A 27,492-nucleotide genomic window follows, 5' to 3' on the forward strand; every position below is an offset into this window, starting at 1 on the left:
AACCTGAAGATGATAAAACAATGAAGTATCTGGCAATGAGCATGACTGTGAATATGAAAACCTTTTCATATTTCATATCGTGGGACTGCTATGATAAAGATTACTCCATAGCAGCTGTGTAATATGTTTACTTTAGCTTGAAATATATCCTTCTGAGACACTATCTCTGTACGAGAATGGGAATAATTGAACTGAGGTAAATTAAGCTCATTTTACTGTGCTTATGAGTAGTAGTATGGCTCTCACCTTCCCCAGTCATCTGAAAGGAATCCATCTTGACAAGGATTTTTTTTAAATGTCATTTTTCATAGTGACCTCATCATCTTGACTCTATTATCCTTCTGTCTATTATCCCTCAGGCAAATGCACTGATAAACTACATCATCTTCCATGGAACTGGCGAAGAGACAGGAAATTAGTTTATCATAAATTCCAAGTACTTCACCAGTCTTTTCATAGCTGATTGTGTACTTACCAGTAAAGCACTGTAAGATTACTATGACAGTCACAAAAAATGAAAGATAAAAACACATGTAAATTGAAGTTACAATTCAGTAAAAAGTATTTCAATAAGTAAGGGTCAAGGGTTTTTGAAGCTTAAGCACATGTCAAACAAAAGAAAATGTATTCTGGAGTTTTGACTGGATTTATGAGTTTATCCAAATGAACTTTTTATTATGATTTTCCTTGTTTCATATCTTATTATATGTAGTCTCTTACTGGCAAAAGTGTTTTTCCACAACTGTGTCAAGTTTAACCCAAAGGAATTCAAGTTCACTAATACAGGCACAGATTGGTTCGAGACTGGCCCCAGAGCCCTCCTGACTTTTCCAGTCTTAACACCTACTTAAGACTCTGTTTTACCAAAGATCATCATTTACTGATCAAACTAAACTGACTTATTTTGATAATGTTCGGAAGGCTAGTTATGACTTCAGATCTTTTACCTAAATACTCATTTCTACCTATTTCAAAGATTTCCCTCATGTTGTTCTTCTTGAATAGGAGTGGACATCTATACAGCAGAATGAGAGAACAACTACACAATGAAACTATATGCAGAATGCAAGATATGTAGAGTGAGTCATAATGAGTACATAATGCAACAATATGGAAAATGCAGAACAGACACAGCACATAATGGAACTAATACTTTTAGGCCGGGCCGTCGGACCGCGGGTAATGGTGGACCTGACTAATCAGGGCCACGTCTGTACGAGGGGCCTGCCAAAAGCCTTGGAAATAAGGTGGAAGGAAGGGAGGGGGCCTGGGCATACTACTGTGTCTGGGGCCCAATATTTGGTGCTACGCCCCTGCTTTTAGACTTTCTGACTAAATAAAAGAGGTGGCTCTGCTGCCAAATTTATTACAGCAGTATGTGCAATATAGCCACATTTGTTATGATGCTAAATTAAACGGTTCGTTTTCTCTCGTCTTCGTAGAAAACACTGCGGGAGTGAGGAGTGAGGCACGTCATTTTTGCGGGCATCAAGCAAAACATCTGATTTGATTTTAAGACGAAATTAATTTATATGTTGATGATCACCTCTAATATTTCTCTGCTAATGGCATCGTTTAGAAATGCACAGTCCCCCACTTAGACAGACCACCGTGAAAGGCCTATCTGATGTAACAAGGATCTAAAAACGCTTTTGAGGCCGTCGAAAACATATTCCAGAAATTTCGCAGTCACTCTGACGTGCTACCCATGGTACAGGCATACGTTCCTCTGCATTATATCACTTCATCGATATGTCTCCACAAACTGACTTTCAGCATATTTGCGTTCCTTAAATGCAAACTCACCCTCCACGATTCATCGCACCACTACTCCTCCCAGTGGCCAGAAAGCAGCATAAATCTCTATTCACTACCGCCAGATTTCTGCTCGGCCAAAGTAGGCATGCAGGGTGGGTAGTTGCGCATTGAGCACGTCGATTTTTTCAGCATGCAGTTGCAGCGTCATTGTGTGGTGCTGTTTGAATGAAGTTCGGCAGTCGTCACAATAATCTACAGCTATCAGATTTCGCGCATCTAAACCTAGAATCATACTTAGGCTAAAAAGAAGAAGCAGATAACCATAAACATGCCCGTGTTTACAGGTATGTTGCCGTCATGGACCCACTTTGATCATATTTTCAAACAGTTCGGAGACACATGTGTGAGACTGAGTTCAGTGATGGCAAGGAAGTTAGCTTGAGAGCTCGTACGTAAGGCCGCAGTATGTTGGTAACCGGGTTGCAGTATCTCAGTCCGATAAGTTTCTTCTTGTACACACAAAACAGGTTTGTTGTAACAATTAGTATCACACACAGTGACGCTTTTTATTAACTCACTGTCGCGCGTTGGCATTCGCCAGAGTTTAGCAATAGCGCTTTTAGGGAATTCATCACTGAGTAAACTCACTTGCCGGTTAGCCAACTAGCTGACTTACGTTAGCAAGCTATCCTAGCAAGCCGAATAAGCATTTTATGTGGAATCAGACCACTGACTCCTGTATCAAGCTATCCTTAACGTTATCTGTTTGGTTACCAAGCGCGTCCGGTAAAAATCGCACGAGTCGTGAATCTGATTAAATGTTGCTTTGTTGGTTTTCTTATTGCTTGACAACCGCAACACATCATGCTTAAGTTGTGTCAGTATTTTAGCAAGGTTGATTATCAGTCCGCTTGTGTTAGCTATATAACTTGGGTAATATTGTATTGTTGTAGTGGTTATCGGATTCCATCCGATTTGCTTCACTGAACATATCTTGACTTAACGTATTTACATAAGTTAGTTACATTGGCACTTCTAAAGATCTTGAGAAAACATTAGGGAAGCATAGGCTGACGTGAGTTAGCCATTAGCATATCAACTTGTTGGAAAGCTAGGATAACGGTATTCCTGTGGTATTCCCCGGGGCGAGTAGCAAAGCTAGATAGTGATAGCTAACGTTACCGAGGCTATGTGGTCATGATATGCTGTAATCATGGAGACAGTTGTGTGGACAGCAGAGTGCGTGGGACGTAGGTTAGCTGAGCCCGCAAAAACAGAAGTCATGTGTTACAATCCAACCAAGCCAAGATAAACGTCCTGTTTACAAGCCGTTTGTCCCCCCAGTGTGGTGACAACAGCTACTGATCTAATGGCAGTATAGTGATTGTACTAGATAAATATTCTCTACGAGATAAAAAAAAATTAACTTCCTAGCAATCATATGATCTTGCAAAGCGTGGAGAACTCGCACACGCATCTGATCATTCTGCTGTGTCATTCTTGAATGGATTATGGGGTCGTGTCCCGAGACTGCTCACTGCTTTGCAGCATCAGGTCAGAAAAAATATGAATGTTTTGTTTCCGGTTTACCACAGTGAACGTAAAATGGGGAAAGGAAAAATTCGACGCCGTGGAGTTGAACACAGAGGAGCCTCCTATGGTGTTTAAGGCTCAGCTCTTCGCCTTGACAGGTGTGCAGCCAGAGAGACAGAAAGTCATGGTAAAAGGAGGCACACTTAAGGTAATATATCAGCATTTCGGTAATCAGAAATAGTAATTGGGTTACTACCGAACTGATGACTCCATTGTATTACTACTCTAGGATGACGAGTGGGGAAACATCAAATTAAAGAATGTAAGTATTTTGCTCTATTTTATTTGATTTTTTTAGTTCTTAGTCAGACAGTAAGTTGAACACCACAATCCCATGTTCCACTTTACAGCCACTGAGATATCATGGTCTGTTAAATACTCAGCTGTCTGTAAGCTTGTTCGATATGTTGTGCTTGTGACTGGAAGATGTGATTGCGAGGGTGTATTGTAAATGTTTGTGTTGTGACTGAAACATGCCAGAAATGAATGTACTGAGTCATTTGGGAATTCTCCCATAGGGAATGACCTTGCTGATGATGGGTTCTGCTGATGCCCTGCCTGAAGAACCCGCCGTCAGACCCATGTTTGTGGAGGACATGACGGAGGAGCAGCTTGCCTCAGCCGTGAGTGTCTCTCTCTCTCTCTCTCGTGCGCGCGCTCTCTCACATTATTGGGTTGTGTGACTGTACCGTAAGTTCAGTGTACATTTAAAGGAGAGCTGTTAAACCTCCTCAGACTGGGAATCCACAGTGTTTTGTAATTCACATTTTGAATCCTAGCTGTAGCACACATGTTGACTCTGACGGTTCAAACAAATGGACTGGTTTGTGTTCCCTTGGGCATGTGTCTTGGTTCAGGTCCCTCTTTTTCTCACTGTTTGTCGGTAGCCCTCTTATGCCTGGATGTCTGTGTGGTTGTTGACATAGTTGTACACGTGGGTATCTCTTCTGAACATGCTATGGTTCTTGACGATGCTGCATAGTTTATGGTGTTAAAAGATGCAAGGGCTGGATTGACGTGTGTCAGTGGAGGTGTTTTCTAGTCTCACTCACCAGGACTAGGATAGCCTGTGTGTCAGTGGAGGTGTTTTCTAGTCTCACTCACCAGGACTAGGTTAGCCTGTGTGTCAGTGGAGGTGTTTTCTAGTCTCACTCACCAGGACTAGGACAACTGGACCTGGACATTGCATCCATATTGGTTATGGACTGTGGAATAGTGAGCATGTTGAGTGAATCTAGGGAGCTCTGAATCCATTCTCATCAAAAAGATTGTTTCCACAACATTTACTGGTTAGAAGCAGAGCCATCTCGTTCTTGACTACGGTTGAAAGATTGGACATGCTGAAAACATCAAATGTTCTAAAAAAACAAAACAAAAAACAGCAATTCTCACTAAACAGATTTTAATTAAAAGCAGTTTTGTTGAGAAATCTGAACTGAGCTTAAAATGGAAGTGTTGTCTAGCTGTGCATATTCTTGTGAGTACAACAAGGGCTTTCTATGGCTCATACAGTAATTATACAAGAATACAGCAGGGTTGACTATTGCTCTGTCTAGATCCTTTCAGTTATTCAAGAGTCAGAAAAATGACCGTTGTCAAATTTAATTCACATTTATGGGATGCTATGTTTTCACTGTATGTGCGTTATGAGTTGAAGTTCAATTAAAAGTGAGTGAAAATCAAATGAAAAATATGCTAGCCAAATAAAAACCGTGAAAATCAAATGATAATCTCATTTTCTCCAGAAACATTATTTATCATTTTTATCAATGATAATTTTTGTTTGTTTTCGCTCTTCACTGAAAAACCTGCCTTTTGCACTGCAAACATTTAGTTGTCCCCACTTTTTTCATACTTTTGTTTATCTCCTCAAATGAACCTCATCCATTGTCTTTTGCATAATCATGTGCAGACTTTTGTTTTTTCCTTTTACCTCCGTACTTGTTTTTGCCAGCTAATTTTTTCCACTGAAAGCAGCTTTCCCCCTAGTTCAGACATCTCTTGTATTGCATTCTGTCTTATGAATCTTGCCACAAAAGAGGACCTATTACTGAAACATAATAGCACTCTCTTACGAACTGCAGATGTTTTCAGATGCAGAAACACTCAACCTTTCTGTTAAAACATCTGTGAATTTCATTTGAAAGACTGAATGTGATAAATAGATTGTTGAAGCCTGATGAATGTAATGACTTGCTGTTTATTTGTTATTATTTGTGTTGTTTTAGATGGAGCTGCCGTGTGGTTTGACTAACCTGGGTAACACTTGCTACATGAACGCCACGGTCCAATGCCTGCGCTCTGTGCCTGAACTCAAGAACGCTCTCAGGAGGTTAGACGGACATCAGGAGAAACTCTGCAATGAACTAGTGTCCCAGCTACATTTATTTTAGTGTTCTTTTTTTTTTTTTTTTTTGCCTTTTGTTTGTGTGTCTGATCCTGTTCTCCTGTTATCGCATACTGCAGGTATTCTGGAGCTTTGAGATCATCTAGTGCCAACGCCCCCTCCCAGTACATCACAGCAGGTGAGCTGAGTCTACGCAGTTCATGCTGGGCTTTTTAATGGCACACCTATAAACTGATTTCGATAACTTTTAGAAGACAGCATGTCATTCTTCACTTGGAACAACAGCTTGTTTACGCACTGTCCATTCTTATGCTGTCTTTGATTCATTCAGGTGAGAAACAGTCAACCTGAGTGAATCATTCACTGACGTATATATATATATATATATATATATATATATATATATATATATATATGACACACAAGTGCACAAAATCCTGAGAAACTGTGATATGTATATAAACGTGCAACACATGAATATCTTCACAGCATCATTAAGTGAGTGTGGTGTTTTTAAAGGCAAGCAACAACACCAGGAGTCCATTTTTAGTTATGTTTACAAATTGTTGGATATGTTCAAATCAATATATTCAAATATTTTTCAGCTAAGAGTGCTATACTGTTTGCCCTGGGGCCTGAAAAACTAACCTCACACTCTACTGACTCACAAACTGCTGTTAGCTCACAACATGTCAAGCAGTTGCTCGTCACAGGAATAATGGAATTACTTTGAATAACTTATTCTCTCAGTTCTACGTCCAGCTGGAAGGAGTCTGAGGCTGATCTTCCATCTGTGGCCGAATGTGTAACATGAGACAGATTCGGTCTTTTAAAAAGTATGGACCTTTGAAAAAAATTTATAAACATTACCCTGTTTGATGCCCAGCAAGGCTAAGAGTTAGTTCCCAGCCCAGATGAAGTGCCAGGTCACTGCCCATATGAAGCAGACTATTGTGTTTTAATACACTCTGTGTCTCTTGTCCTCCCCCTCAGCCCTGCGGGATCTGTACGAGTCCATGGACAGGACCTCCTCCAGCATACCTCCCATTATCCTACTGCAGTTCCTGCACATGGCCTTCCCGCAGTTCGCTGAGAAAGGAGACCAGGGCCAATACCTGCAGCAGGTCAGGATCTGTCTGTTTCACACACACACACACACACACACACACACACACACACACACACAAACAGACGTAGACACACAGACATGCACACACACACGCACACACAAGGAGAAATAACCGAAATGTTCTTATTTGGCATCCACAATGTGTCGCAGTATTTAGGTTTGTTAAAACACACACTTACACACATACACTTGCATGTTCACACTGCAAAGCTTTGATCTATGCATAGACTCCCGTCCACCTGTGATAGTATGAGCTGATGCCTGATTGGCTGATGTGATCTGACTCTCCAGGATGCTAATGAGTGCTGGGTACAGGTCATGCGAGTCCTACAGCAGAAGTTGGAGCCCCAGGAACCTGACACACCTATGGAGGTTAGTCTGCTGTCGGAGATATACTGTTATATCTTACAGGACACGGGTGAGCGATAAGAATACCCAGAAATGCTAGAGATGGGAGATCCTGTTGACCTTTTTGTGTTTTGTTTTTGGTCTGGGATGTTCCTCTATTCTTTTACTGGAGAAGAAGTAAATGAGTTGGTCCTGAGTCTGTGTCTCTGTTGTAAATGTTTTATAGACAGATGGTGAAAGTGGAGCTGCTGCACCTACAGCAAAGAAGAATTTCATTGACCAGTTTTTTGGCGTGGAATTTGAGACTACGTATCCTTAAAGCCGTCTCATTACGAGTTTATGAGTCTGGAGCGTTCTGAGGCGTTTAGCAAAGCATCAGTGAAACCCATCTTAATTTTAATTTGAGTTTCTCTCTTCAAAGTCATGTGGTCCTGGACGTTAACTTTGTGTACATCCATCATTTTTAAAAACCCTTTTCAGTGAAACATCTGCCAACTTTGATCTAACACAACACTAGTTTTCAAAAGATTACGCTGTTAAAGAGTTAAGAACTATAGTAGCTTTGGTATAAGAAGTGTGTTATTGGTAAGGAGTGAATGTGGATGTGGAGAGACCCTTAACCCGTCCTTTTTCAGCATGAAATGTACAGAGTCTGAGGATGAGGATCCCGCCAAAGGCACAGAGAGCCAGCTTCAGCTCAGCTGCTTCATCAACCAGGAGGTCAAATACCTGGCTACTGGACTCCGACTGGTCAGTACACACACACACGTACACATATACACACACATGCACAGGAGGTCAAATACCTGCCTGCTGGACTCAACACCCACACATACACATACACTTACACACACACACACACACACACACACACTTACACACACAAACAAGTACACAGGTGGTCAAATGCCTGGCTGCTGGACTCAACACACACATACACACACACACACACAAGTACACAAGTGGTCAAATACGTGGCCGCTTGGCTCCGACTGGTCAGCACCACTCACCATTTTCTTCATATGAGACATTTACACACACGTGACAGTCATTTAGCCCAGGCCTCAGTGCCAGGCGACTAAATAGAGCTTTCTGTCCTCCTGTCCTCTCCTGCGTTTTCAGTGCTCCTTATGGTGACTGGGTGTGTGTAAGCACTCTGGACAGAGGGTCTTTGACGTGTGCTCTAAGATCCAGTCCAAGGAACAGTTCAGAGCAGAATGAAAACAGAGAGAGGATGTTCTCACACAGTTTTACAGAGCTTTGGTGTCTTTAAGCTTTTTGCTAAAGTCCATAGATGCACATGAATGAAATGGTGCTGATGAAGAGCAGGATCAGATGTATTAGATTAGAGCGGATACAGTTTTCTGTGGGAATACATCTCCATTGCAGGAGGGCGTCCCACTGCTTATCTATGCTACTAAGCATTCCTATAGTATAGACATTGTATCTCTTCCTACAGACACATTACCTTTTCAATAATGTTTGTCTTTCTTTTAATCAAGCGACTGCAAGAGGAGATAACAAAACACTCTCCGACCCTGGACAGAAACGCTCTCTATATCAAATCAGTAAGTATCCTATTTCCTCAGTGAGTTATTTATGGTAATCATAAGAAATCATTTTTGATAATGAGAAGAAAAAGCTTTGAAGGATGATAAAAAGTAATGAGCACTGACACAGTGTCATTAAGCTATTTAAAGTTTTCAAACTGCTCCTTCTCTTCTAGTCTAAAATCAGCCGCCTGCCTGCTTATCTAACCGTTCAAATGGTCCGATTCTTCTATAAAGAGAAGGAGTCCGTCAATGCCAAAGTCCTTAAGGTAAGCCACTCGATGCAGAGTCTAATTCCCTGTATTTTGTGTGTCTGCCCATTCCTCTCTTCAGCTGCTAACTCTTTCCATATGTTCAGGGGTGCAGTTTTTTTTTTCTGTTCAGTGAAGGATAAATGGGAAAATGGGTTCTATTGTTCAGCCAAACTAAGCATCTTTACAGACTTTATGTTTTATGTGAAGTGTGTTTGTCTGTTTTCTCTGTGCAGGATGTGAAGTTTCCCCTCATGCTGGACGTTTATGAGCTGTGTACCACAGAGCTGCAGGAGAAGATGGTGCCCCTCAGATCTAAGTTTAAAGAGATGGAGGACAAGAAGCTGGAGAAACAGCAGCAGAAGGTTGGTTCACTTGACCCGGTCTTCATACCCAAACCAAACTCTGAACCTCAGCAAGCAAAATGGAAGTCTGGTGGAAGTTCAGTTAGACAAATAAGTTTTGCTTGCATTAAATTGTTATTCTGGTTGTTTAATCTACGGTCGTGATGGTTTTAATATTTATATGCTGAACTTGAGCCTTTTATTTTGTGTGTATGTGAATATTTTGTCAGTATTTTCCTGATGAATAATGTGACATGGGCAGCATATCATTTACTTAACCGTACTTCATTTCCAAACCCATTCTCATCATGAATATCACAATCCCCCTGCTTAGTAATTAATTAACAAAAAAAATGCACACACACACACACATACATATATATATATATATATATATATATATATATATATATATATATATATATATATATATATATATGCATACACACACAATTAGTTATTTTTTTTAATTGGCACTGTTGATGACATTGTAGGTTCCCAGTAATTGTGAATGCTCTTTGTATGATTTGCATCAGGTATGAATGTCTGTCAGTTGAACAGCAATGTAACTGTGATGTTGCTATCATGTTAGGAGGAATTGTTTGGAGCTAATCGGACACAGATTCAAGTGGTCAGCATTGCTGTGTGTTTCCACTTGCCTTCTTATTACTTATGTGTTCTGTTTTCTCTTCTAATGCAGGTGGACAAGAAAGCGGATGCACAAAAAGAAGTGAAATATGAGCCCTTTTCATTCGCCGATGGTGTGTGTTGAGTACATTTAAAACTTGCTTTCAGAGAGATGTACCGTCTTAAATGTGTTTTTGTCCCCTAAAACATAACATTTACCTAGTTTACAAGGACAGAAGGGTCATATCTGTGCCTTCTCTTTCCCCTCCCTAGACTTTGGCTCCAATAACAGTGGTTACTATGACCTCCAGGCCGTGCTGACACATCAGGGCCGCTCCAGCTCCTCCGGTCACTACGTGGCCTGGGTCAAAAGGAAAGAAGGTAAATCTGTCCCAGCCTAGAGCCAGAGCCAACCAGAGGCAATGCTGAGAGACTCTGGGTCAAAAGGAAAGAAGGTAAATCTGTCCCAGCCTAGAGCCAGAGCCAACCAGAGGCTATGCTGAGAGACTCTGGGTCAAAAGGAAAGAAGGTAAATCTGTCCCAGCCTAGAGCCAGAGCCAACCAGAGGCTATGCTGAGAGACTCGGTACAGGTAGTTTAGGTGATGACAAGCAACACTTGCTGTTTTATGCCAGTCTTGAGTCTCTGTGACGGATCTTGAAGGATTTGGATTTCTGATGTGATTTGGATTTCTGATCTGGTTGAGCAGTTGTTTATTTGACCGTTTGACATGTCTCTGGCCTGCTTCAGTTGGTGTTTGTATAGAACAGTTGAAAACTTTGGTTTGTCTGACTTTTTACATTTTTTTTTTTTCAGATGAATGGGTGAAATTTGACGATGACAAAGTGAGTGTGGTGACGCCGGAGGACATTCTGAAGCTGTCTGGGGGCGGAGACTGGCATATAGCTTACGTCCTACTGTACGGACCCCGACGTCTTGAGACACTTCAACAAGAGTAATTAAAGAAAGGAAAAAAAACAAGAAGAACCCAACACAAACACACATAAATGCCATTTTTTTTTTTTCAAAAGCACTGTCTGCATAGATGTGCAATAAATCCTCGTGTCTTTAAAATCTGACCTTAACTTTTTTTTTTTTTGTGCGTGTGAATTTTGGTATAAAACAAACAAAAAACGACACAAATGCTTCTAAATCATCTTTGTGCATCAGTATGGAAGCAACACGTCATGTAAAATATTATGTTTTTTTTTTTTCCTCCACTTTTCCACATGGATCATAAGAGTTTGGAGATTTTGGCCGTCGCTTGACTTGATCCTGGGATGGGTCTGGAAATCCGTGTCCTGGTTTTCCTAAATGTTTTATATATACACTGTATATTTTTAAAGCCTTTGGCAGTGTGTTCATGCTTATGACATAGTACCATGGTATCCCTCCGCAGTCATAAAAAAAGAAATGTAATTAATTGACTTATTGATGTTGTTAGCCAGGTGAAAAAAAAAAACAGACTGTGCTATTCAAATACATACCAACATTGGAGGAAAACTGTTTTGATATAGAGGTGGGGGTTTGCCTACGGAAACCACAGAAAACGACGCGTTTCTTACTGCTGAGATGTGTATATCAATAAGAAATGGTTTGTTTGGCCATTTTTTCTCTTGCAAATGTTGTGTTTGTTGGGAGTAGTCTCTTTAACAGGCCATTTCATCTCAACGATAAGCTTATGTTCTTCACACAGGTTGTCTTTACTGCACATCTCAAACTTGGTCATACCAAGTCTTCTATTCTAGTCACCTGATCACAACTGTGTATGAAATGACTTCAAGCTAACACTTCCCTGTTGTAAGTTATTGACTGCTGGCTTTTGATAAACAGTGGAAAACAATAAATAAACTTATACCAAGATTATTTTGTTGGTCGTAACTGAAACACTTAAATCTTTATTTACTTTCATCTGAAGTTTATTTCAAGAAATATTCACCATACTAAATGGCGAATGCCTAAAGGTCTTGATGCCTAGTGCAACATACAAAACATTTCACAAGAAACAACTGAAAAACATGGGAAGAACAGCTCAGAATATCACTTAAAAAATTTTAATGAGAAAAAAATTGTTTCAGTCCTGTGTTTCGCTGAGGCTCTCGGCGATGTTGGTCAGGTTTGCTGCGTTCAGGGCCGTGAGGAGGTTCTCCATGGTTGCCTGGTTACCCTCCCTGTCCTGCCACCTCACTAGGAGCATCTTGGCCCTCACCTCGTCGTCCTCACTGTCCATTTCCAGCTCACGCATGTCCACGGCCTTCATCTCTAACTGCCCCGCCAGCGTTTTCCAATGGGCACCAAGCTTGGACGCGATCTCATCCATCTGGTCATTGGTCAACGGCTTGTTCTGAATACCAGGACCTAGTGAGAGCAACAGAGAGTCATAGATGCAGACTGAGACCTCTGGTGAATTGGACTTGGACACACAGATTCTAAGCTCTCTCAAAGGTATCAGCCATGACTCCATCAGGAGGTGTTTAACTGAAGCTAATGGGTCAATAACGGCAATAACAGTGGAGTGGAACCAACAGCAATACAGAGCTGTGTAAGCAAACAGAAATGTAGGACTAAATAAAAGAAACTGGAGGGCAATGTGATGCTAAAATAATGGACTCTATAGATTAACACGATGCTGAAATAACAGACTCCAATGTGATGCTAAAATAATGGACTCCAATGTGATGCTAAAATAACGGACTATATAGATTAACGTGATGCTAAAATAACAGACTCTATGGATTAATGTAATGCTAAAATAACAGACTCTATGGATTAATGTGATGCTAAAATAACAGGCTCTATGATGCTAAAATAACAGACTCTATGGATTAATGTGATGCTAAAATAACAGACTCTATGGATTAATGTGATGCTAAAATAACAGGCTCTATCGATTAATGTGATGCTAAAATAACAGACTCTATGATGCTAAAATAACAGACTCTATGGAATATGTAATGCTAAAATAACAGGAAATTACAGTTGAAAAGACAGTTGACCTGCATGCATAATTAAGCTTTATAAATACTGAGAAGCAGTTGCTCTCACTGGCCAAGATGAAGGTCTTTCCTAAAAAACAAGTTAAATTTCCACATCACACTCACTGTCATTGCTTTCTTTCAGCAGATTGTCTCCATTTTCGTCATCATCCTCCTCTCCTGTCTTTATCTCCTCAGATGGGATGTCTTTCTGTGAGGGGAAGACGAGAGGTGTATTTACACAGAGATATTTTTGAGAAGAACTGAAAACAGTTCTCTTTAAAGTGCAATTCTGCAACACATTATCCCATTAGGGTGGAAATGGTTCAGTTAAACAAGGCTCTTAAAACATACTAGACCCACTGGCAGAAACTCAATGGCAATCAATGGGCACAAATAACCCAACACTTTTCTGATATGTTCCTCTGGATATCTAAGAACCCCAAATCTAAATTCATTTTTCTTAAATTGTAGTTCAAACATACGAAGTTGCAGCATGCTGACTATGATCATATGGATCTTACAGACTACAGTGCTGTCATGAAAAACAGTAATGAGTCATGTGGGCTTTGGTGTTGAATGACCTTTGGAAGAGCAGTAGTTTTAAAAACATAGTGTTTGGTCAGTACTGAACAAAGCCACTGACCGGCAGCTCCTTGGCCAGTTTGATGACCATGTTCTCCAGGTAGTCAGCCAGACTCTTAAACTGCTGATTGGTGGGCTGAAAGAAGTGGGGACTCCTCCTGGACAGCAGCCGCAAAGCTCGCCAGCCGTAGTTCGAGTTCCGCACAACTCTACGTGGGGCAACGGACAAAAAACTCTTATTAAAAAGCAGACAAAGGACGAGTCCTCAGTCCGTCAGTAAAAGCTTCTTCAGAAGGCTGTGGGTCAAATTCCACATCTCAAGTCAGAATGCTAAAAATAAATAAACAAATGAGTGGAAAAGAAAAAAAGTTTTCTAATAAGCTGATCATTTAGCATGATCAGCTTATTAGCATGATCAGCTCCTCAGCCTAAAACCACTGAGAAGATATCAAAACAACCCAAGCTCTGACATCAATGAAGGAATGAATATTAATCCCTAAGGAATTATAATTATAATTATATTACAATAGTTAATTACTTTTAATTACTATGATGGTTTGAGAATTACAATGGTTATCTGAATGTGCCTGGAAAAAAACAAACACAGTACATGAAAAAAAAGACTTCTGATTAATAGATGCTTTATCTTGACACTGCACTGTTGTGTTGCTATAAACATGGCCTTCAGTTTTAGCCAGAGGAGATAAATGAAGAGGTAAATACTTGTATTGGTCTTCCACCATGTTGGCTGGGTCAGCCTGCTCGATGGCCTCTTCGAAAAAGTCCTCCAGAGAGGGCATGAACTCCCTTAGTGTAAGAACAAAAGCAGTAAGTAAAACAAAAACATTAGCTGTGTTGGGAAAGGTGGAAAAAGATATCATGAAAATTCTACCTGCTGTCAGATTTGCAGGCCTCCATGTTGTCTGGGTTCAGATTCCAAAGTCTCGTCAGTTCATCACTGTAAGAGAAGAGGAAAATGATTTTCTCATTCTCTCACAAAACAAAAATACTCCAGTTACGTGGAGCAAAAGAAAAAAAAAAGCTTAAAACTTTGGAGTATGCAACATTTAAATGACTGGAACAAAATGCTTCCTATACAAAAGGTAGCCAAATGGGTTTGGATCCACAAACACACACATACACAATTTCTGCCAGGAATATTTGGCAGCGTGTACATATGCCAAAGAACACAAGCCTTTGAAGGATTTCAGCAAAGCCAGAAGATCAGACAAGGTTTCTGCTTACTTTCCCATAAAGATCTTGCAGTCAGGTCCCTTTCCAAGGAAATCCTCGGGAGCTGGTCTTTTCCTGCCGGGTCGAGCAGGTTTGGCTTCTGCTGGTCTGAGAGAGAGGTCAAGAAACTTTCAGAACCTTTTTCCATGAGCTCTCAATGAAGCCAAAAGTCAAACTTGACCTAACCAGAAACCATACTGTTAAATAAAACATAAAGTGGAAGACCAGATGTAGAAATGTGATTTAAAAAATATTTTTGTGTGACTCACCTTTCTTTGACAAAGCTTGGGCATCCCTCATTCTTCCAAGAGTTCCAGTTCTCTTCTGTGTTTAGGATATGCTATAAAAAGTAGGTTTTGATTGTATTCGTAATTAGATTAAATAAAGACTCAAAGGGCCTTTAATATATTCACAATTAAAAATCCTCTCAGTGCATGACAAAAGAGCTTTTCATTCTGCTTTTCCATTCATATGTTAACAGTTGGGAACCATCAAAATAACAACAATTCAAACTGACTTACCTCAACCATAGCAGCGAATTTGTCACCATCTGGCGGAGTTTCTTTGAGGAGCTTCAGAGGGAGGGAGAGAAACAAGACTAGAGTTATATAACATAAACGCTATTATGTAGAGTAATATCATAATTGCTTTATGTAGCAAAGCCACCACAGCGTCCACAGAAATAAAAACTGAATAAAAGCCAACAAAGCTGACTCTGAGAGCATCAAACCTGATATACGAGTTTAGCGGTATCTTCCATCCACAAAGACTGGTCATCGTTCAGAACACAGCTGGAGCTGGAAGAGGAAAGTGTATTCAGAAAGTGCCAACAGACAACTTCATCCATGCTAACAGCCAATATACACAGTAACAGCCAATATACACTCCAAAAGCTAACATACGCCCTGTCAGCTAATAAACAGGCTAACAGCTAATAAACACGCTAACAGGTAACAAGCTAACAGCTAATATATGAAACTCATGAAATAACGTAACTATCCTGTCTAGAGTTAGCCACACTCTCAGAGAAACATGTTCTTTTTAATTGACCTACATACTATTAAAGTTTTGTTTTTAATACTAAAATGACTCTTGGGTGACATAGCAGCATTTTGTTTTAACATTCTCACTAAATCTACTGGTCCTACATTAATCTTAAGACGAACTCGTGGATCTCATAGACTATTCATTCATGTATTTGTACATTTTTAAAATAATGCCTCAGTGTGTTTTCCTGATATTCGTTTAAATACTGCAGTTCCATACAACTTTGTGAAGGGCTGAAATTCCCTTGAGGAGTCCCATTTGGTCTGACTCACCTTTTGAACTTGACCTGACCCTTCAGGTACTGGAAGAGAATGAGGTACTGAAGAAGAATGTGCCGGCGAAAATTACTGTCACTCAGCTGAAGGTCCATCAGCTGAATGGAAACAAAATTCACGTCAGTACTTTTCACACGTAAAAGACATGCTCGACCCTCTGGGTCCTGGGTAATAATGCTCTATAATCACACACTCATGTCTTAGGGTGCAAATGTCCCTAAAAAGAAGCAAATCTCCCTTAAAAAGCATCCCATGCCGACTCCACTGGCCAGACTACGCTTGTTAGCGCTGTGTTTGTTTAATACAGGTGTCACTGACAAACATGACATAAATTTGTCATTTTCTCAAACCACTGAGAGGATTATGCAGTGATGTAATGATCATCACTCTCACAAGTTTAAAAAACATCTCCCACAGAGTGAAACCAGAAAAGCCAGCTAGCCTGCGACAGTTTACACAGCCATGTGTACCGCACAGATTCACAAGGCAACCCTGCGTTTTTCCTCGCAGGTCATGCTACTGAATACTGGATAAATTCTTCATTTACAGATAAATCATAATCTGATATGTATCATCCATCTGGAACAGGAACATGGCATTGATTCACAAATTACTGCCGTTTTTCAGAATTCCTCTCTTTCATCTTCTGTACAAGGCCACCATAAAGTCATCTAAGATCATGTCACCACAGAGAAGAATAAGACTGATAAATTTATCAACCAGTGTAGTCAGTTTCAACACATACATTTCTGACCTGTCATAACTAGTGAAATATACCAGTTTTTCCTCAACAGAAAGACTAGACATGTACCCTTTGAGGTATAAAGAGTATCTGACAAGACTATTTTTTTATTCTGATTTACAGTGGACTACAGTGGAGTTCTTATTCAGCCCTAATGTAGAGCGACAGATCAGCAAAACTGCAGTGAAACACTTACCTTCTCGCTCGTGAGGAACTTGGCGAAGTAAACGTGTTCACCCCCGGCCGTCCTCAGTTCCTCCAGTTTCCTTTTGGAGGCCTGCATGTCGTCCAGTTTGTAGCTTTTGAAAACAGCCAGAGTCTCGTCAGAGTACTGAAACACAGGACAGACAAGCCAAGTGAGATGGGTAACAATAAAATGCTTAACATGTGTCTGTGTATGAGAAACACATTTGACCTAATTGTTAATGAAAATCTCCCTCTGTCTCTTTATCTTTGCTTTTTTAATCTACTCTAATCAGCATTTTAATTAGAAGGTGGAGAGCTGGTGCGTGAGGTCACCTTGACAAAAGTCATCCATGAGAATTTGTCATAGCATTGCACAGGATTTCTGAAGTAGTCTTGGAGAGTCCAGAACTTTCTGTAGAGGTTGTAATCGATGGGAATGGAGCTGAAAAACAAGTCAGTGTAAACATTTATATGACTCGTTCTAACAGCACAAGATTCACTCCACAGACATGTTCAACCTCTACATGATTTACAACGAAAACACATACTAAACATTATTTCAATGTCTTCAACACAGAAAAGTACTGATACAAAACATATGTGAGATGATGGATATTCATTGGAATTTTAGGGAAAACTGTAGAGCCCCTGATGAAGATAAATGGCTGTCTCTCACCATGGAGCAGGCTCATCCTCATCCCCCATCTCTCCCTCTTCCACCTCCATTCCATCCTCCTTCACTTCTGTGTGCTACAGGGAAAAAACATCATGAGACAGTGTTTTTTCAAGCTCACTTATCAATATATTACAAAGAAGGTGAACTCTGTGTGTGTGTGTGCATCTCTTACCCGCTGACCAAGAGTGCTCTCCTGCTCATTTTTGTTAAACACTGTGATGTTGTCCAGGTTAAACTGACTTTGTAGGTTCAGGCCTATGTGTTCAGTGAGGAAGAAAAAGCTTAGTTTTTTTTTTTTTTTTTTTTGCCTGTGAAGAAGACTTCACGTGGACTCACGAGAACAAATCTGTTAGACTTTGTTTCACATATGTTTAAAGGTCAGGACACACAAAGGAATTAGTACTATTCTACAATACAACATACAGTGGTTTACATTCATAAAACAAACAAACAAAAACGAAAAGTCACCTGATTTCTCAGAGAGCGGAAAGAGACGGGCGAGGAAAAGCTGAATGCGTCCACAGAAGACAGTATTCTGGGACTTGGACAGTCTCCTCAGTAGATCTGTGAAAACATGATGGCATATTAATCAAATGTAAAGAAAGAGAAACTGTACAGAGAATCACAATCCAAACGATTCACAATTACTGTAACTAGCTGAGGCAAATTAGCCCAAACACAGGAACAGGATCAGCCGAATGTGACTGCGAATAACACAGATCATGAATGATGACCTTACCATTACACATCCTTAACAGGTAGTTTTTCCCCGCTGAGTAAAAGGTATTCTGAGGATGTGAAAAACAAAAACATTTTACCTTACGAATACCAAATTACAGTTTTTTGAGGTGCTAATGCCAACATTTTTGATAATAGACAGTTCCAGTTCCAAAAAAAGGAGGAAGTTTCTTCAGACCTACCGACTTCCATGTGGAGACATTTTCCTCGACAAATGAGAATATTTTGTCACACTGGTCCAGAGGGAGGCAGTCGAGAACATCCCCCAGTAACAGGAAAGGCGTGGTCGCCGAACAGATGCCTGTGTTTGACAGACATAAGGTCACAACTGTCTCCGTTAAAACACCAAAATATCATTTGAAATTAATTGAAACTATTCCAAAAGTACCATTACAAATGAGTGGTTGGAGACTACTGATCTGAAAACTATCTGGGGCTGGTTCAGATTACCCTGGATAATTTATACAAATCACAACCGTATGTTCACGTGGATGACTGTCCTTTTAGAACGTGATCTTGCCTTCAGCTGAAAGTCAAGATTCTAAAAGAGACAAATTCTAAAAGAGTGTCAAACACTAACTTTGTCATATTGATCAAAGCAGATTTGAGTCATGAAACCAAGTTAAAAGATGAACCTCTGGACTCTGAGGCAGTGGGCTGACTGGATGTGACACTAGTATAATAGCCTTTCTAAATGTCACATCTAATCAACGAGAACCCATCTGAAGACTAGTCCAGCGTGAAGGACATACCTTCCGTGACTCCATCTATACTGATATAAATAAGAGACAGGAAGTCATCACAGCTGGCCTTCTGTGTGACCTGTGAAATCAAAAATCAACCAATTAACATCCACAGAGAATGATTGGGACTCCCTATAACTGACCTATACAAATACATTCACATTTAAGCAGTAACATTACACTGTTTAAAGTGATAGGGAAACTGACATAATTTTTAGAAATTAAACAGCTCTGGTCTGTTGCTCAAGAGTAGCTGGAACTCCCTTATGAATGACACATAAATCTCAATAACTGTGATTCTAAAGCATGTAGCTAAGGGAAAATTAAAGTTCATTAGCAATTAGAACAGAACGTAAAATTAAGTTAGGGGTTTGAGCGAAGCACATTTGTGTTGTGTTGTTTTGCTTAAGTGTTGTAAACAAAGACAAGTATCAACTCACTATCTGCTCTTCAAGGACTCCTCGCAAGGCTTGGTCAAGAGTGGTTTTCTTCTCTGTCTCACTGTGGGGAAACACAATGTTAGTTTGACACCAAGCTTCAAACCAAAGAGCAAAACCTGAAATGTATTCAGAGTTCCTAAAGCTGTCAACTGTTCTTAAAGTGTACATTAGCAAACTCCCTATCCATGATGTCTCTCTGGACCAGTGAACTAGTTTACACTGGGCAATGCTTTACTTCCACTGGTGCTGTTTTAGATGGAATAAAAGTCAGTGCTAAAATTGTGTGAACAAACTTATGAGTACCAAAACAAGTCAGTGACACCAAACACAACTCATGCTTGAGACCATTTAGCACTTTAATGTGAGTTTTTTTAAATATTATGGAGGCCTGCATTAAGCTAAACAGCACGAAACATCCACACGTACTTTCCGGGTAGATGATTAAATGCATTTATCAGAGGTTTACAAGTTTTGATGTCCAACGCTGTTCTAGTAGCAGCCTGTGAGGAGAAAAAATAAAGAGACCAGACATGAACACAAGGCTGCGTTCCACCGACTGCCATACTTCGACTACTCACTTCAACATGTCAGTGTGAAGCTGAGGTTCACAGCATTACTGGAAGCTTTCAACAACCTCCAACAACAAATTTCGAGCAAGAAAGGCCAATCTGAATCAGGATTCAAAACCGCTCAGATTCGGAATTTGAGTTCCAACGGAGAGACAAACTATAACAGCGTCAGATTGTCAAACAGAGTTTAATGCAGCATCTGTTCGGGCTACCCACGTTTACACGAGATACGCTTTGCGCATTCTAGATCATGCAACAAAACCACATTGGTATAATTTCAAAGTAAAAAAAGAGAACTTTAGCTCCCGGCTCACTTTCCTTTACAATTAGCTAACCAGCTAGCTACTTATGCTGTTTGTGCTCTACGCCGAACCAATTCCTCATCCTCGTCATAAGAAAGCATATCCAGTGTGATAAACAATGACGGACGTCTGGAATGCCTGTTCCAGAGCATAATATTAAAAGCTTGGATTTACCGTGAATTTATCTCTAGCTTCGATGAAGTTGAACATGGACGGAGACATTATTCCTTGCTCTCGCTCGTACCAGTCAAACTCAAATCTGCGATGTACTTCCGGGGCAAATGGAGGCACAAAACACCGAGCTGACTGAAGCTGATGAACAACAGTATATTTTCTTCAAAAAGCAAAGGATGTGTTTTGACTGAGTAGTCACTCAACAGCGGTGTTCATTTCATATCGTGCTTATAAGAACGATATAAACAGTGTGCTCATTCCTCATATTTTGTCTTACGTTTGAGCAAGTTAAAGCAATTGTATAACCACACGAGCAATTTATCACATTCCCACCTATAAATGCTGATTTTCTCTGTATAAATTTAAACACAGGTAAAACGAGCATAGTGGCTTGGCTAAAATGAGTCGCTAGGCTAGGTGGTGAGTGGAGAGTCCCACAGACCGTGGCTTGTGAGTGATGTTGTCGACAATCCCAATTATGTCCTGTAGATGGAAGCAAACACCTTCTGAACGCAGGATTTAGGCTCCGTTAAGCAGGGATGGACAGGCCTCATTAGGCCACGTAAAATGCATCCTGTTGCTCCAGTGTAGCACTAATGCACATATTTCAGTCTATCAAGTAACATCTGAATATTTGATTAATATTAGACTGAGATTGCAACAAAATCCCTGTGAAATGAAGCGCTCCAGGAGGAAATCTGCCCTCTGGAAACTTGCCTGTTGTCTGTTAAATGCATTCGAAAGGCTGGCACACGTGTTGGAGGTCAGCTTTCCATGCCAAGAGGGGCACAGTTATAACCCCTTTTTATTGTATCTAGGAGTTTTCATTAAGTTTTGTTTTCATTTGTTTTTGTTTTTTTTGTTTTTTGTTTTAGGGTTTTTTTGGGGGGGGGGGGGGGGGGGGGGGGGGGGGGGTCACAGAGGAAATGATCTTGGATTATCAGGCCAGCATCAGGTACACTATACCGAATGCCTATCTTAAACTGTGTTTTCTCAATTACTTCCTTTCCCCCAATTCTATCAGTTGTGTTTGGAATTATAATTTCTGTCGAAACCCTCCTCATCGGTATCCTGACAAATACATTAAACCCCCATCAGTCTTATCAGGACTAATAAGAAATTAAAACTTTTCCCATTGGGCCTTTAATCTGTATAACACAGACATTCTGAATCCTGCTCCCATGCCTCCTGTAGGCCCTCACAACGGCAACAGAGAGGAAGACATTCTTGATACAAGTCAGTGCTCATAGGGTGTGTCTGTGGAGAGAGAGAGAGAAAGAGAGGGAGAGCGAGAGAAGGATAGGTGACATGAATGTCAGAAAATTTCTGGAACTTTTTAAAAGATGTACACAAAACAGCACTACAGAGTCTCAATCCTGAGACCTCCAGTGAACATGCTTCAGGCTATAAAAAAGCCTATAAATCGGGGGCAGACTACAAGCCAAAGCCCTAGAGTGAGGAGCAGAACAAATGACTGTGACTCACAAAAAACAATCCATTTTTGTATGTCTCAGGAGTTTATTCGGCTACTTTTCTATGTTTGGTTCCAGTGTTCATACCCAGATAAGTTACACATATATGTAAGTGTAGTAAACACATACAATATTGTGCTGTGCCTGTAAGATATATTATGTGCTGTATTCCTATATAATTATGGATGTCAGTGATTATTACTACTGGCTGTGAGATGACACCATTAAAGTTATCATGTTTGGTTGTGATTTTGGTAGCAGTAACCCCTTCAGTTTGGTATACATATCTAGCTATTGTTTGCGTTGATCAATGCTGGCTTCAAACAAGACAGCTGCTGGTTAGTTCTGATGTCTCAAGAACTTCTCACTATGCATTTGTGCTTTGTCAGCTTGGTGAAAGAAAACTGATGAGTGACATTTCGGTGTTGGGTTGCTGTTGGCCGCCAAAATGTGGCTCTGAGGTGTGAATCTTGTCTTGTGAAGCATTGGGACGGTCAAACACAGACACCCCCCCCCCCCCCATGAGATCCAAACTGTCAGGTTCCCGAAGAGATTACTCAGCATTCTCAAGTGTGGGTTTTTGGGGTTTTTTTTAGTTTATGGCCTGTCTTTCTTAAAGAGTGGAGTTTGTTGGTTTCTGGTTTTCTGTAACTGCGAACAGCGCCCTCCTGTTCTAAGAGCTAGAGCCTGTTCTTGACACTGCCGTGACTTTCTAACCCCCATCCCTCCCTCCCTCGCTCCAGGAAGCGATGTATAGCAGACTGGGAGTGGGGCTCTGAAGTCTGGCTGGGTGAATAGATAAGAGACCAGAGTCATCAGTCACCAGAGGGAATGTGTGTGGGGGCTCCCCTCTACATCTCCTCCCTCACTGACATGACCTTTACAACACATTCACTGTTCAAAGCCATTTATACATGTCTGTCAGGATTGACAAAAAGTTAAAATATGTAAATTGGGCTGGGAAAGTGGGAGGAGTGTCAAAGGAAGTTCACGATATTTTGGTTTATTAATAATTTGGAAATTTATATGTAAATTTCAGCTGCTGATCTGAGATCAGTAGAAATATCTGCTCATGTAAAATCATATAATAATGAATCGCAATTTACCATTTTTTATTGTTTTTTGTGATTTGTGACTTCAAGTCAGATACTTTCTAAACATTTCATTATGTTTTTTCAACACTAGCATAACCAACAAATAAAAAGAATTAAAATGCTAAGCTAACCAGATGCTGCTAGACGTTGCATAAAGATTCAGCTATCTAAAAACTGCCAGTGTAACTGAAATACTGAAAGTGTGTAAATTTGGTGGGCTACAAATTTTGCATGTTGAAATATGAATAAATATGAAATATGAATTGCATGTTTAGATGAATAGAAGTATCAGGTTAAGTTAAAATCTTACCTAACTTGCTTAAAGGATTGTTTTTCACTTTCACAATAATGTATTTTCACCTTAAAACACAATTTAGATGGTCTTTGATTCATTTAATTTTGCTTGAAGATCATTGACACCTGGTAAAAACGGGACCACAGAATGGTACAATATGAAAAAGAGTTTTAAATGGAGAGAGACAGAAGAAAGAAGAGAATTTTGACAAGAGAAAACTTTGAACAGACCCACATAAAATGAACGGAACACACAATGGGATGTTTCTCAACACCTTGACATGCTGCTCCCCTGGAGTTATACTCAAATAAACCTTGTGGAGGTCAGATGTTTATGGCCATCACCTCCCACCGAAGTATAATTATACATAAAATTAAATGGACGGATAGAACTGTTCTCAAAACATTTCCTTTGCGGCAGGTTAAGCCAACATATGGTACACATGGCACTGCGTGCGCTTCCCTCCAAACGTGTAGCGATTGGCTGATGTTGACTTCCTTCGCCATACCATATTGTCATTACTTCAGCATAAGTATGGGTGCGGGGAGGCTCATTAACGTCAACGTACAGCTACGTGAGAGAATCCAAGTATGCGGTGCCTTCTGACCATGTCTGACAGGAAACAAACTCCACCCTTTCTATCTTTGGCTAATAATTTCATAAATGTGTAGAGTACAGCAACGTGTAAAGTTACTTCCTCCAATCCAGCCATTAACCTCCTGCTACTTGAGCGTCATGCAGTGAGCATTAGGGAGTTTGAAAAGGAGTGAGCAGCTTTGAATGGAGTGGAATGAAAGGTTAGAGTTGAATGTGATGTAAAAGTGCCTGCTTAAAGCTGCTGATGACATGGATAATGCGACCGTGTTCAAAACAGTTGAGACACAACACAAGATATGGTTTTTATTTGACTTGGAAATATCTGTAAATGGACATTTATAGCAAGGATCACAGTCAGTGGACAATTGTGAAATATAGTAGTAAAATGTTTAACAAAATATGTTTTGAAAAAACCCACCACAAAACAACTGGGGGGATTCCAGAAATTGGGTTCAGTGAAAAGTTAGTTAACTCAGAGCAAGTGGTAAACCTAATAGAAGAGCCCTGTGGCTTTGTTTTGCTAAGAGAATGAAGTCATAGGCTTTTGAGTAGTAAACCTCCTAATAGCAAAACAAAGCCACAGGGCTCTTCTATTAGGCTTACTACTTACTGTGAGTTTTCACTAAACCCACTTTCTGGAATAGCCCCTTGGTGTGTAAAGGAGTTCAGAGCTGTGCCACCATATTTCTGAGACTTTGTAGCTGTCCGTTGGAGCTGCTTGTTTTAGGACAAGCGAACAGCTTAAACAATCTGTGTGAATTACCATTGCTGATTTTTTTCCTTTTTGCCCTGAACAATGCAAAGTGGAGGGCCATCAGTTACATTGTGTTGAATCAGAACTGTCCTCTCACCTTTGGGCAGGATCCATAACAGTCACATCTTACAAGAAAAAAACCCCTTAAAATAACCCCCAGCATTTTGCCAAAAAATATCAGAGGTTGTTGCTGACATACTAAATGATACCACTGGAAAGACATATATAGCTCTCTACAAAATTTAATTTGGAGTATTTTATTAAAACAAAAAAAATGGTTGGCTTAACACTTAAGGGACACAGATGGGCACATCATGCCACATGTATGGGTGGCTAATGTTTTCCAGACGCATTTTAAAGATTTTTTTTTTTGTAACATTAGCGTCTTGGCCATTGACTAGAACTTGAACTAGAACCTTCTATCAACCCAGACTGCTCTAAGGTGTCCTGTGATTCTGATCCGCCTTTGAGAACGTCCATTCGCTTCTTGTAGTCCTCTTTTTTAGGATAGAGGAGGAAGTCATACAATAAAGCAGCAACCACACCTCCACACAATGGACCCACCCAGTAAACCTGTGTTAAAAAATTAGGACGATTTAACAAAAATGAATGATATCACAGCAGTGAAAATGTAATACTACATGCTATAATGGACAAGAATAAATGGTAGATGAGTGTCTGAAAACTGCACAACCGAATAGCTGATTGCTCTGTCTACTTATTGTTATCCTGTAGTTGTAATATACATAACATTTTTGTAGGGCATGCAGCCAAATCAAAGCAACAGTACATAAAAGCAACAGTAAATTAAAAGTATAGTTGAGCTGTTTGGAAAAGCCTCAGTTCAGCAGAAGAGCTTGTGAAAATGTGTTAAACGGGATTCACACCCACATTGACCCAAGGTGGTCAGAAGAGCTTACCCAGTGATTTTTAAACATCTTCATAATGACAGCGGGACCAAAAGAGCGGGCTGGATTGATGCCACAGCCGGTGTAACTGATCTGTGAAAAGAGGTCAGCACATCACATTCAAAACACTCCTAGAACCCTAACTGAATTATCCCTCATTTACTTCACACAAACGATCTTTTACATTCAAGCAACTCCGACACTTATTTAGCGTCATTTCAGTTGAAATCCTCTTCATTCACATTGCATAAACATCATGTAATTGGCACAGATCAGGTGATAATCATCATGTTCAAACATTTATACAGTACCCAGCTGATGTTAAAACTACTGAAACATCTTTCAAATAAAGAAGTACATAAAGTGCTGTGGTCCCCCCCATGGTCCATTTTTTTTTTTTTTAGAGCAAGCTGTGTTTTCATGCATTTTTATGCCAGCTATATAGGACTTTGTAATACTGTAGATTCTGGTGAGGTTACCGCAGCGAGATGTCCTAGCCCCACGGAGAGGCCAATAGCTAGCGGCGCAGAACCTGTGACATCGGTCCGTCTTTTATCTGTCGTGGCTAAGACACACAACACCAGCTGAAAGGTCGCTAGGAACTCAATGCCAAAGCCTTTAGCTGTAGTAATATCTTCAGCAAGCTGAAAAAGAGTGGAGTGGGGCAGAGTTCTTCAGCTGTCAAATGTACTAGTTATGTTGATTTAGCCAAGTTTCATTAGAAAGAAAAGCCTCAAAATCCACATTAGGAAGGAAGTGTTAGTTTTGTGAATTGCACAGTAAGACTTATAAATGAATCTTTAAAGTGATCCTCTTCTGTGTTTGCGCATTTAAAATTCAAACCCATGGTGATGACCAGTCACTGTAGTTAAAGTAACTCACCGTATTGAGTCCCAACGAGGATTCAGGTCTGATTTTGTACATGATGCCGCTGGCGATCACCGCTCCCAGCATCTGGACAACAACATACAGGGCTGCCTTGAGGAAACTGATCTGGCAGCTCACCAGAAGACCCAGGGTAACAGCCGGGTTCAGGTGGGCACCGCTGATGTGGCCCAAAGTCTGAGCCAAGGTGGCGATGGCCAAACCAAAGGCCAAAGCCACCTTCACCTCTTGGTCTGGTTCTCCGCTGGGGTTCCCGATTGCCGATGCGATGCCAATGAAGATGAAGAGGATCATCCCAACCAGTTCAGCAAGGACAGCCCGCCACAAGGATCCACTCTTCAACTCCGTAGCCATTCTGAGTTTTGCTGTTTCTCACTGTGCTACTAGAGAAACGCTGCCTAAGCAACCACTTAAAAAGACTTGGGCAACTAACAGGAAGTTCATTTTAGCACCAACACCAGACCGCCCCCCCCCCAAAAAAAATAAGACTACAACGTGTGCTTGTGTGTGCTATAGTACAAGGGACTTATGGTCAGATTGCAAGAGAATTTCACATGTTTGGGTATATTGTGGCTCTTGTCTAGGTATTAGGTGCAATGTGATCATGAGGCAAATGTCAAAACAGGCCCATGTTAGTAAGGTTGATCTTTCCCCTTCAATTCAGTTGGGATGGAAATCTGTTAACAGAAACCTTGTCAGCAACAACAGTCTTTTTAATAGCCTCCTAATATAAAAGCTTATGACTTGAAGGATTATACATTGAGCCTAAGAACATTAAAGACATCAAAGAATATTTTAAAATTGATAAGTCTCTTACAGAGCCAAGTAACGATTCCAAAACCAAAAATGAGGACTT

At 40.4% G+C, this 27,492-nt stretch overlaps 3 protein-coding genes across 4 annotated transcripts; 1 reads left to right on the plus strand and 2 right to left on the minus strand.

The window, feature by feature from the left end:
• Window positions 1–1,980: 1,980 nt before the first annotated feature.
• On the plus strand, window positions 1,981–11,812 carry usp14 (ubiquitin specific peptidase 14 (tRNA-guanine transglycosylase)). Of its 2 annotated transcripts, XM_030774119.1 has the most exons (16): window positions 1,981–2,102; window positions 3,354–3,499; window positions 3,581–3,613; window positions 3,870–3,974; window positions 5,580–5,683; window positions 5,818–5,876; window positions 6,692–6,822; window positions 7,119–7,199; window positions 7,402–7,484; window positions 7,811–7,925; window positions 8,678–8,743; window positions 8,902–8,994; window positions 9,213–9,341; window positions 10,021–10,081; window positions 10,221–10,328; window positions 10,763–11,812. In XM_030774119.1, exons 1-16 carry the CDS (start codon window positions 2,087–2,089, stop codon window positions 10,903–10,905), a joined length of 1,473 nt encoding a protein of 490 aa, XP_030629979.1. In that variant the 5' UTR covers window positions 1,981–2,086; the 3' UTR covers window positions 10,906–11,812. The 2 variants fall into 2 exon arrangements, with proteins under 2 accessions (XP_030629979.1, XP_030629980.1); XM_030774120.1 differs by lacking the exon at window positions 3,870–3,974.
• A 122-nt stretch (window positions 11,813–11,934) lies between these two features.
• On the minus strand, window positions 11,935–20,688 carry thoc1 (THO complex 1). Its single transcript, XM_030775371.1, has 21 exons — window positions 20,632–20,688; window positions 20,013–20,086; window positions 19,587–19,647; window positions 19,156–19,225; window positions 18,586–18,704; window positions 18,405–18,453; window positions 18,134–18,229; window positions 17,838–17,920; window positions 17,666–17,739; window positions 17,323–17,431; window positions 17,000–17,134; window positions 16,059–16,159; window positions 15,470–15,536; window positions 15,261–15,311; window positions 15,009–15,079; window positions 14,752–14,847; window positions 14,399–14,464; window positions 14,230–14,313; window positions 13,568–13,715; window positions 13,048–13,132; window positions 11,935–12,304 (listed from the first exon to the last, which is right to left on the minus strand). Exons 1-21 carry the CDS (start codon window positions 20,677–20,679, stop codon window positions 12,021–12,023), a joined length of 1,971 nt encoding a protein of 656 aa, XP_030631231.1. The 5' UTR covers window positions 20,680–20,688; the 3' UTR covers window positions 11,935–12,020.
• Window positions 20,689–25,221: 4,533 nt separating this feature from the next.
• On the minus strand, window positions 25,222–26,990 carry aqp1a.2 (aquaporin 1a (Colton blood group), tandem duplicate 2). The gene is made up of 4 exons (XM_030774787.1): window positions 26,634–26,990; window positions 26,231–26,395; window positions 25,764–25,844; window positions 25,222–25,416 (listed from the first exon to the last, which is right to left on the minus strand). Exons 1-4 carry the CDS (start codon window positions 26,988–26,990, stop codon window positions 25,222–25,224), a joined length of 798 nt encoding a protein of 265 aa, XP_030630647.1.
• Between the last annotated feature and the right edge of the window lie 502 nt (window positions 26,991–27,492).

The sequence above is a fragment of the Chanos chanos genome, chromosome 5 (genome assembly GCF_902362185.1).
Source record: "Chanos chanos chromosome 5, fChaCha1.1, whole genome shotgun sequence".
In the NCBI taxonomy this organism is placed as follows: domain Eukaryota; kingdom Metazoa; phylum Chordata; class Actinopteri; order Gonorynchiformes; family Chanidae; genus Chanos; species Chanos chanos.

What these genes read in the sequence shown, in the direction of transcription:
- usp14 (XM_030774119.1), top strand. An exon ending in CTCCCAGTACATCACAGCAG is followed by an intron (nt 5,877 to 6,691) that starts GTGAGCTGAGTC and finishes CCTCCCCCTCAG; the next exon opens with CCCTGCGGGATCTGTACGAG. An exon ending in TGGAGAAACAGCAGCAGAAG is followed by an intron (nt 9,342 to 10,020) that starts GTTGGTTCACTT and finishes CTTCTAATGCAG; the next exon opens with GTGGACAAGAAAGCGGATGC.
- thoc1 (XM_030775371.1), bottom strand. Translation starts at nt 20,679, where the DNA reads ATGTCTCCGTCCATGTTCAACTTCATCGAAGCTAGAGATAAATTCACG. An exon ending in TTTAATCATCTACCCGGAAA is followed by an intron (nt 19,648 to 20,012) that starts GTACGTGTGGAT and finishes GTTTCCCCACAG; the next exon opens with TGAGACAGAGAAGAAAACCA. An exon ending in AGAGCACTCTTGGTCAGCGG is followed by an intron (nt 17,740 to 17,837) that starts GTAAGAGATGCA and finishes TTTTCCCTGTAG; the next exon opens with CACACAGAAGTGAAGGAGGA.
- aqp1a.2 (XM_030774787.1), bottom strand. Translation starts at nt 26,990, where the DNA reads ATGGCTACGGAGTTGAAGAGTGGATCCTTGTGGCGGGCTGTCCTTGCT. An exon ending in CCTCGTTGGGACTCAATACG is followed by an intron (nt 26,396 to 26,633) that starts GTGAGTTACTTT and finishes ACTCTTTTTCAG; the next exon opens with CTTGCTGAAGATATTACTAC. An exon ending in AGATGTTTAAAAATCACTGG is followed by an intron (nt 25,417 to 25,763) that starts GTAAGCTCTTCT and finishes TTTTTAACACAG; the next exon opens with GTTTACTGGGTGGGTCCATT.